The 11,302-nt window shown below is 42.2% G+C and overlaps 1 protein-coding gene across 1 annotated transcript in view; it reads right to left on the bottom strand.

Moving 5' to 3' along the window:
* Positions 1 to 3,162: 3,162 nt before the first annotated feature.
* Positions 3,163 to 11,302, bottom strand: part of LOC124788750 (tRNA dimethylallyltransferase-like) — a 604,197-nt gene continuing 596,057 nt past the window's right edge. Inside the window, exon 5 of the mRNA XM_047256031.1 lies at positions 3,163 to 6,849. Coding sequence (XP_047111987.1) covers positions 6,079 to 6,849 — 771 coding nt within the window. The 3' untranslated portion in view covers positions 3,163 to 6,078. The remainder of the gene's footprint in view (positions 6,850 to 11,302) is intronic.

The raw sequence follows: 11,302 nt of genomic DNA, 5'->3' as shown, positions 1-11,302 counted from the left end.
TTTGTAATTCTTACATGGCTATGGATGAAGGAGTTTAGTTGATTAATATTTATGAATAAACTAGAATTACTGTTAATTAGGACAGAGTGAAAAAATAGTGAGCACATAGTTTAAAAAATGACTATAACCTTTCTTTAGATTAAATATCATTTTACATTCAAGAATTAAAAAAAAATACAAACCTAAAATTGTTTAATGGCGTCGTTATTCCAATAACAAGTGTTGCTTAACTATGAGGGGAAGCTGAGCGCAAGTAGACTACATATGCACAACTAAATTAGCATTACGCTGTTAAGTATAGGGTAGTCTTAAGACCTCGTGTTACTCGGCTCCGAGTAAGGACATGTAGTGTTTCAATTTTATGAACTGAAACAGCAGAGCCTTTTTTCCACCAGAGCGACGTCAGGTGAACTGAAATTATGTGCTGTAAGTATCATGGTCTGTTATGAATTGTAGTATTAAAAGCTTGTGTTTTTATTTGTCTGTTGCATGTCGAGATAACGAGTTCCTAACAGAGTGGACCAGTGACGATCTTCCGACACAGCGAGCAGCAGTGCACGTGACTACACGATGAAAGCCGACGCCCAGCGACGGGAAGTATAGTACTGCGTGGCATTGTCATTAAATACAGTGTAACATCATTATAGCACGAAAGAAAACGAGAGACTATTTTGTATCACTTACGAATCAGATATCATTGATATCGCTACTGTGGGCATTAAAAGTGTGCAAACCGTATTTATTGTCATGTTGCGTGTTTAGTAAAGCCGTATTACAGCACTGAATATGAAATTAAGTACTAGACGGCAGCATTTGTTAGACGGCATATTATCATTCAAGACGGTTACTTGAAGTGAATAAGATGTAAAATAGGAATAGCTAACCTATTGTGGCCGGTATTTATGACATTTAGATTGTTACGCTAATGTACTACGACGACTATTGATCTGAATTATCTAAATGTCGTGTTGCATACACGCCATCTTATCTTCTGTGAATAGGGTGAGAAAGAAAAATATCAGTCCTATTCAAGATTGAGATAACACATTCAATGAAATTTAATGCCACTAGAAATATTCCACGGAATAGTTACGAATAATGAGCAACAGTGACATCTCTAGAACGTGCCTTTATCGACATTTAGAATAACGATGTATGACTGTTTTCCTGTTTTTTAGGCAAAACTTGATCTGAACACTGACAGAAAGTTACGAAGCTTGATTCTGGTCTCTTCTCAAGGACCTGCGAGTTATTCAGACTCCCTCAGAAGAATTAAATAACATTATAGTAATCTCTAGGAGAGAAATATAACCGATTGAATATTTTGTATGCGGTGGTACAACGCAACGATACGTGGTCAACCAACTTACTGAAAGAGACAGTATAAAGTTTTATCCTATGGACTTCACTATTTCAAGAATGCCGATTTTCCATGTCACACCGCAAGTTACATAGATTATTAGTAAGTTGATCATCCATAGTTACAGGTTGTTAGGCATATATGGGTGAGTCACTAACTATTGCCACCTAGAATGACTCCGAAAGTATGATAGCAGCTGAAAAGGTTGTGGGACAAATGTTGCATGGGACAACGGAGGCCATATTATGACGTTGGTGCTTTGTTGCTAGGTCGGGTCGCTTCAGAGATAGGAAGGTCAACTTTGTTTTTTTAGATGGGATGCTATAGTTTCGTACTTATTTTCTGACAGCGGCTATCGAGACGAATCCAATGATATGGGACAGTAAGGTCTTTTAAGGTCAACGAAGGTCACAAAGGTGGCATGTACGTCCATTTACAGAAGGTGTTCGAAGTGATGACCATTGGTATCAGTGCTATGCTGCAATCTTCTTGTCATGAATTGAGTGGTATTCCTTATCACATCGGCACTTATCGAAGCACAAGCTCTGATATTCCCTCTCGTATATCGTGCAAATAGTAAATATTCGCCGAATGCGGCATATCCATCTAACGTGCCATTGACATATAAACACCATTCGACAGTTTCGACTCCTATCATACTTCCGGAGTTATTCTTGGTGGCAATAGTTAGTGAACCCCCTTTATAATTACAAGTAGTGAAGCATTTTCAGTTCTAAGTGGTTAGCCACTTGCATTAACAGGTAGTTAACCATTTATTGCTGCAAACACTAAGCCATCTACAACCTACCGGCGGTGCTTTATTTTTGCTACAGCGGATTAGCTGTATGTAAACAATAACCTATATAAATTCAATTCTTAAGGTTACAGATGCTCTGCTTCATAGTTACAAGTAGTGTTTACGATTATTATGCGCTTTTAGTCATTCACTGTCGGCTACTCAAACCTACTGTATATATTTCATGCAACTTCATGTCGCTAGTTATATTTACTTCACGGAGCGTATTTTGGGCTTTGTATACATTTCTGAACTAGCTACTCCACTGTAACAGAAGTATGCAACGATGTCCATGTTTCCTTTCACCTATCGATATTTTTTACTCTTCATTTTAGCTACTGACTAGTAACTGTCAATACAATTCTTCTGAGCTGTTGACCGCAAAGTCAATGTATAAAATTGTCTTACGTTTCGGCCACTGTTGCAGATATCAAGGACTGCAGTTCGAGGCGATTTCGAAAATACTTTTTTTTTTTTTTTTTTGCTGTGATGTAGCTGTATTAATGTTATTAATAAATTGTTTTTTTGCTTCGTCTTCAGTCCTGTATGGTGTAAATTGCGTCCTATGCTGATTTTTTCTTCGTGGTGTAGCATTTTCTTTTTAATCTCTGTCAGGATTTTATTAAGAGCATAAGTTCGTAGGTTTTCGTGGTCGGAGTCATTTTCCGTACACTTCTTCGGATGACAGACGGCGTCATGTCGCGAAACAATGACTCAACGTTTCGATCTCTACTGCAAGTGGTAATCTAAATACTTTCCCTAATGAAGACCAGTTACAATAGTGGCCAAAACACTGACATCATTCTACAACATAACATGGCCTGCAATCAAAAATAATTCTATGGAAATTTATTGCATGTGTCCAGGCGAGCAATGCACAATGTGCAACGAGAGGTAGGATGAGGATGATGTCACAGTGGTATTTTGTTCTCAGGATTAGAAGTCGTTCGCAAAGACTCAAAGGAAACATGAAATTGGTGTTTAGATTAATAATAAAAACAACGTATTTGCTGCTTCAATCTTTATTAAAAAATACAGTCTTTGATTACAACTACAGTCTTATCTTCGTTATTCAAGTCTTTTGCTAAAAAAATAAATAGTGCAAATATATGGCTATCGTTCTCAGGTATTTCCGCCAATGGCGTGTTTTCAACGCTGGGAGCCTCACTCCATCATGAACTTTATGGTGCAATTTGTGAGATTCGTCTCAACGAAGGAAAAATGAATAAATCCTGTTTGACCCGGATGTAGGAACTTAAAACCTAAAATAGATGAATATGGTACAGCTGTATGGAAAGTAAAAGAGGTGACTGAGTCATAGAAAGAGATTTGGGGCAGGTTACACAAACCTTCGTTGTTACGAACAGAAATGGTTATGGAAGACAGACAAATGAGTTTACACAGTTGCACAGTTGGGATGAAAATGTATGTGAGATTGTTGGTCGTCTAATAGAAGGAGCAGCTTACATATTCATTACGCTCAAGTGTTGTTTCTTGTTTCGCATTGAGTATTCATGTTCAACATGACATGGTACTACGAACTGGAGGAAAGCGAAATATGACGTACGTACTCAGAGGTGATGATGTTGCATCACTCATTTCGAGGTCTTCGTGACAATAGTTTGGCACTAGCTTTGGCACTTGATATGTAACTCAATGGAATGAAATACTGAAATGAATATGTGTTAAATCTTGTACTGTTGTACTGCTGTAGACAAATATGGAACTGTTTCGAATGGGCAGTGATGGTCAGAGGCATCATATAGTCTCATTGAGAGGAATACCAAAGCTGCCGCCGAACTTAGTGTTTGTATTTGACGGACGCTTAATCCAGAAGCTTAAAAGTTAGAACAGAATATCGAATTTTTGGCTGGTGACGAAGAAGCGTATGCCACCGTCTCTGTTACATTGCAATTAACATGCAATATTTCTTCCAACGCAGGAACTCAGCTGGCTGGCTGCCATTCATGGGCCACAGACATTTGGCGAATTGGGTCACCTGATGAACCGATATGGGTAAAGATGTAACAGGAAATGAACAGCTTACAAGACAAGCTTACATTGAAAAGTTTTGGCGCTTGTCAGCTTGTCAACTGATTTTTCGAGAAATCGTTGTGCAAAGTTTTTTACGGAGGTGACGGACGCCATTCCAAAGCGCCAGGCGTCTAGAAGCGGCGTTAGCGCAGCCGATGAAGGAGGCAGACTGTTAAGTTTGTCCGCAGTGCATTCGAGTCGCGTCATTTTTGCTAATCTTCCACTAAACTCTGGTATCGTTACAACGAATCATATTTCTGCGGGAAACAACAATAATATTAGTGATAATCACTGCGGTACAACTGGGCGAGGTATAATTGTGGTACCACTGAAGCTGTCTTGGGACGTATACTTGGCTATGCAAGTCAAAAATTTCCTAAAATTACTGCAGACTGCTTCTGTACTGTCGCAGGACAGGCAGAAATTTCATCAGGCGAAGATTTCTTCACTTCCTGGTACTATATCAGTTGAGAGCTCCGGCACTCGTACCTATATCCAAACAGGCAAGGCTTGTGTCAAAAATGTTAATGACGTGTGTTTTCCGCTGTCATTATTAAAAACCAAATTTATGTTTCAGAAAGGGGCACTCATTAACCTCGTGGTGCAGTTGTCTACTGAAGTGCACAACCGTAGTATCGTTTCTTTGGCGTTTTTAATACATTCTGACGTTGCAAGTACACGCAGTCGTCTCCAGAGGATACTCCCTATTGGTTCTGTGCCCTGTGTTATTTGCAGTCTCAGGAATGACTGAAAAGGCCAAATAAATGACATAACAGCTGTCCTCTGCAGTGGACAACTGCACCAAGTGTGCAAACCTGTACTATGCATTTCATGCTTTTGTGACAGATGGCACACCAAGTTCTGTCGGCCAATCAGTAACTAAGAATAATCGTAAATGTAGTGACTTCAGTGTGATAACTTTTCAGTAAGTGGATGAATGAATCGATAAATAAATGTTCATTTCATCACGATTCATTATTGTATTTCACGGCGAATGTACCACTATGATCGTGATTATTATTATTATTGTTGCTTTCCGCAGAAATATTATTCGCTGTGACGACAAAACTGCTGGGTCGATAATCAGGGGGAAAAACAGCGAGATTCGAATGCAGTTCAGGTACAATTCTAGTTTGCCGTCTTAACAGGTTCCGCTAAGGACGCTGCTAGACGATTGTTGCTCTCGTTCAAAAGGCTCGTAAAACTTTGAATCTCGATTTCTCGGAAACGCTTGAGAAGTGCTTCGTACTGGAGCAACATGTGCTACACCTACGTATGCACCACAATCGTGTAACAGATGAGCAAAACTGGTAATGCATTGGATGTATACTTCCCTCATTAGAGATGGAAAAGAACGGAAAATGAAGGAAACCTGAAAATGTAAACCGGTTGGGGACCTGTTTATGGAGAAAATGCAACGAAAATTTTATTCGTTATTCTGCAATATCACTAATGTAAAAACATTATGGTGCTGAGACGAAGGCTATGACTGATCTTAAAGATTAACTAAGGTTTCGAATGAAACAACAAGTTTACTGTTACCGGTCACTATTTATCTGTTTCAAAAGTTTAAACCTCCATCATCAGATGGATTTACATTTGTTGGCATGACATATGCGTGTGTTGTATCATGACACGTGTCATACTGACAAATGCAAATCCACCTGATGAGGAAGGTTTAAACCTTTGAAACGTGTCGTGGGTATAAATAAACAGTGACTGGTAACAGAAAACTCGTTGTTTCATTCGTTGTCAATAACAGTCACTGAAAATCCTAACTTAAAATGTGCGCATTTAAAGTTAACTAAGGTTTATATGGCTAAGGAATGTGCTGTTTAAAAGGTGTCAGCACATGTCAGGATTGTTTGCTGCTCTTGTTGGTCCACATTTACTTTTGCTTTGGGCTAGTTGTACCATTAATGGTGCCAGAAGGTGGACTGCCCTCTTCGGCACATTGTACCTGGTGCTTTGTTTCTAGGTTGGCACCACTTTTACGGTCGCCTGCCGAAGTAACAGGTTCATTTTCGTCTCCTCGATGCTGTTGTCCGCTACCTGAGCCGCTGACTGGAGCATCCTCAGTACACAGCATTTCCTCCTGCGGCTCCTCCATCGTGAACTTTTCCATCTGCAGGTTCTCTTTCGGTACCCCTTCCCCCGGAGGATCCTCTTTCAGCTTTATTTCCTCTGGAGGGTCCTGTCCTCGCAGACTCTCATCCGGGGGGTCCTCTTTCGAAACCATCTCTTCTGGAGGGCCCGCTTTCAGCATCGTCTCTTCCGGAGGGTCCTCTTTCGGCGTCGTCTCTTGTGGAGGGTCCTCTTTCGGCACAGGTTCTGAGGTGTCCTGGCTTGACAATCCCTCCTCTATAGTGCCCTCTTTTTGCGCTGTGGTCGGCAGCGGTGTGGGTTTCTTCTTGGCACGGCGCGCGTGCTTCTTGGAGCGCAGGTGGATTTGCCACTGGAAGGCGCCCACGAAGACGCGGTCGCAGTCTGGGCAGTGGAAGGTGCCCTCCTGGTGCGCGAGCGGTGGCTCCACGGGTAGCGGGTCCTGCGGGGGCGGCAACCCGCGCAGGTGGGAATTCACAATGGCGATGGCCGGCGCCGCCACCAGCTCCTCCCAGCGGCCCGGGTCCGTCGTGTCCACGGCGTACACAGGCGGCACCTGCAACACACGTACTGCCTCAGAACACCGGCCCATCACTAAGAAATACATCGGTGTGCAAAAAGTAAGAAGGAAGTAAATTTCGCTTGATGTGCTACACAGCTCGATGAAACTAGGACCGTAAAAAGAAAGAATTGCTTCAGCATAGCACAGAAGGTAACAGGGAGAAATACGAAATGAGACGAACGATGGTTCGATGGTTCCGTTGGGATTAGAAAACGGAGGACATGGTTCTGAACCGGGTATATGACCACCATGGACGGAAATGCATGCTCTGAAACGTGCTTTCATTCTAGCCATTCGGGTTGTAAAGAGATCTTGTGGTAGGGTGGCGTTGACAACTGCGGAACGGTCGTAGATGCATGTGGATGAACTACTAGACTTCTCATCAACGCACCCCACACCTCCTCTAAGGGATTTAAGTCACGCGAACGGGCAGGCAAGTCCAATCGCCAGGTATCACCTCATTCCAAGAGCTTCTCCATCTGCCTCTTTAGATGCAGTCACGCATTATTATCCATAGGAATGAAGTTAGACCCGAATGCATCCCTGAAAAGACGCATATGGGGAAGGAGAACAGTGTCACAGTAACACTGACTGATGAGTGTACCGTATTCAAAGTCTTGGACGCCATTACGCCTGTGCAACACTATGCCTTCCCACGCCATAAGACATGGACCCCCAGAACCATCAAGTTCGACAATATTCGTGGGTGCATTAAGTGTCCCCACTTCTCGTCATGTGAGGTACATAATGTACCCAGGGGAATTATCGAACATGATCGTTTTGATAGTACAGGGGTTATGGTGAAAGGGTACTTAATGCTGTATGGACTTATTGATCTCCAAATTTTTGAACATGGCTACACTCACCAGTCAACGTTATTGTCACACTGTACTCCTTCCCCTTGAGCGTTAGTTCAGTCATTCGGTCTTGACTTCATTTTTATGGATGCCAATCAGCGATAACATCGAAATCTGTAGGTGGAGAAGCTTTTAGAACAACAGGATATTCGGTGAATGGACTGGCCTGCTCTTTTCCCCAACTTAAATCCCATCGAGCACTGGTAGGATGCGTTGGGGAGACGTATTTCAGTATGGCCAGCAGTTATTAGCCGCGCTGGTGCAGGAACGGAGAGCCCTACCACAAGAAGTCTTTACCAACATGATCAGAATGAAAGAACGACGCAGGGCATGCACTGCCGCCCCAGGTGGTCACACGCCGCATTAAGAACCACGTACCGTCTATTGTAATGTCCAGGGGACCACCATAAATCGCGGTGACTTCAGTGTCACTATTACACTACTGGCCATTAAAATTGCTGCGCCAAGAAGAAATGCAGATGATAAACGGGTATTCATTAGACAAATGTATATCATACTAGAACTGACATGTGCTTACATTTTCACGCAATTTGGGTGCATAGACCCTGAGAAATCAGTACCCAGAACAACCATCTCTGGCCGTAATAACGGCCTTGATACGCCTGGGCATTCGGTCAAACAGAGCTTGGATGGCGCGTACAGGTACAGCTGCCCATGCAACTTCAACATGATACCTCAGTTCATCAAGAGTAGTGACTTGCGTATTGTAACGAGCCAGTTGCTCGGCCACCATTGACCAGACGTTTTCAGTTGGTGAGAGATCTGGAGAATGTGCTGGCCAAGGCAGCAGTCGAACATTTTCTGTATCCAGAAAGGCCCGTACAGGACCTGCAACATGCGGTCGTGCATTATCCTGCTGAAATGTAAGGTTTCGCAGGGATCTAATGAAGGGTAGAGCCACGGGTCGTAACACATCTGAAATGTAGCGTCCACTGTTCAAGATGCCGTCAATGCGGACTAGAGGTCACCGAGACGTGTAACCAATGGCAGCCTATACCATCATGCCGGGTGATACGCCAGTATGACGATGACGAATACACGTTTCCAATGAGCGTTCACCGGATGCGACCATCATGACGCTGTAAACAGAACCTGGATTCATCCGAAAAAATGACGTTTTGCCATTCGTGCACCCAGGTTGGTTGTTGAGTGCACCATCGCACTCGCTCCTGTCTGTGATGCATCGTCAAGGGTAACCGCAGCCATGGTCTACGAGCTGATAGTCCATGCTGCTGCAAACGTCGTCGAACTGTTCGTGCAGATGGTTGTTGTCTTGCAAACGTCCCCATCTGTTGACTCAGGGATCGAGACGTAGCTGCACGATCCGTTACAGCCATGCCTGTCATCTCGACTGCTAGTGATACGAGGCCATTGGGATCCACCACAGCGTTCAGTATTACCCTCCTGAACCCACCGATTCCATATTCTGCTAACAGTCATTGGATCTCGACCAACGCGAGCAGCAATGTCGCGATACAATAAACCGCAATCGCGATGGGCTACAATCCGACCTTTATCAAAGTCGGAAACGTGATGGTACGCATTTCTCCTCCTTACACGAGGCATCACAACAACGTTTCACCAAGCAACGCCGGTCAACTGCTGTTTGTGTATGAGAAATCGGTTGGAAACTTTCCTCATGTCAGCATGTTGTAGATGTCGCCACCGGCGCCAACCTTGTGTGAATGCTGTGAAATACGAGCTATGTTACTTAGCAGCGACACATCATGCGGAAGTTCCTGTCGCCCTCAAGTTTTGCACACCAGTGTACTTAGACGAATAAGGTCAACGTATTTAAAATACGAACAATAATAATTAATCTTGGTAAAATGGGCAGTTACAGACAGAGAGACGGAGACACACATCCATACACAAACACATTAAGCGAAACAACGGTACATCTGGGATATATAATGCTTTATTTGAAAGAGTACTGTAAAAATACACAAATATTAAGGCAATTGATCAGATAAATGTAGTTGTCTAAACAGGAACAGGGGTTAGTCATCTTGAAAAATTGAATAGTCACTTTTGTATAGAGGTTCAAAGTCGCAGTAGATTTCGTTCAGAAAGTCATTTTTCTGTGTAGGCTGTTCCTAAACATTCTATTTCATTATTAACAATTAATTAACTACGCCCTTCTGGGCGTTATCAAACTACATGACAACAAGACTTGTTATGCTCAGGGCATATTATGATTCACATAGCAGTGTGTGAAAAAGCAACCGGTATGCCCTCCCTAATAATAATTACGCACAACCATAGTAGGAAGCGGCACAAATATCATTGATGTGAAGCCCATACGTAAAATAAAAAAAATACAGTAGTTATAGGGTTTCGTTACCGTACCAATACACATAACATAATAAAATGAGTTAGTGTAACTGCTTTTCTATAAACGCGCACATTTAAATTTATGGTTCTGCTCCGAAGTTCGTTGGCTTGTATCCTATTTGATTTTTATGACGTTGCGACGTGTTGTGTGTTTTAAGTTGTATAGTTGTCCTTGTAAGGGATGCACTTTTTTTATTTGACATATGAACTTTATATATGTCATAGTGATGTCTATACTTACTACTGTTGTACTGAACTCTTATTCGGGACCCATCAAGTGTTCGTTTTTGACACTGTAACCACTACAAGTTTTGTTATGATGTAGCTTCATAAAGCCCAAGGGGGTGAAATTATACAATTACTAGTAATAAAAGAAACAGTTTATTTCAAGGTAGAAAACGACCTACGTGGAAACAAGATTTGTTTGAAGACCTTGAAAACATCACCCAACAAGTTCAGATGCTCCTAAAACACCCACCACAGTATTCTCTTTATTATAAATGATCGTGTGCTTAGACGGTATATAGGACAGATCAGCCAGCAAATTGGCTACTGTCCTGTTGTTACGATATCAAAAAACATCCAGTGAAAATGTTTCAGATATATACTGGAAGGACTACACACTGGTATATCTTCTCACTGTAAGTGGAATTTGTGCACCATACGGCAGGACTCTGTCTGAAGTTGCTTTTACGGACTTTGTCCGGACGAAATGAACGATTCTTCGGATTGGTCATGACTTCAACGTCCATAGTTCCTAATAAAACTTCACCTTCTCGTTTCCCTCTGACGCATGGCACTGTACATCACTACTAGGTGACAGCATGCAAGGGATGTCACACTATGACACTGTATTTCCTCGTCAGCCTCCTTAGCTACTTCTTCTGTCATTTTGTTTCCCTGTATTCCGGTGTGCCCTTTTCCCATTAGAATAACGTATCCCTTCGATGTTTTTGTTGACAGGTACGAAAGCCCGAACATTCTGAACAACTTCCTCGTAGTTTTGTTTCGTCAATAAAGCAGCCCTTTGAACCATTTACAGATATTACCAACTGCACCCATCAATGTAAAGAAACGTAGATGAGAACTTAAAAACCAAAAGAAAAGAGCGACATTCATTTTTTCAATACCATACTTATCTTCTGCTATGACGAGAGATGATTTTGGAAGTTTCGTTAGCCCCATTAAATCATTCTGTGACAATATGAGTATCAGCATCAGAAAGTATGGTTATA

Source organism: Schistocerca piceifrons, chromosome 3, assembly GCF_021461385.2.
Source record: "Schistocerca piceifrons isolate TAMUIC-IGC-003096 chromosome 3, iqSchPice1.1, whole genome shotgun sequence".
Taxonomy (NCBI): Eukaryota; Metazoa; Arthropoda; class Insecta; order Orthoptera; family Acrididae; genus Schistocerca; species Schistocerca piceifrons.
Note: the sequence above shows the minus strand (reverse complement) of the source record. Positions and strands in the feature narration are given on the sequence as shown.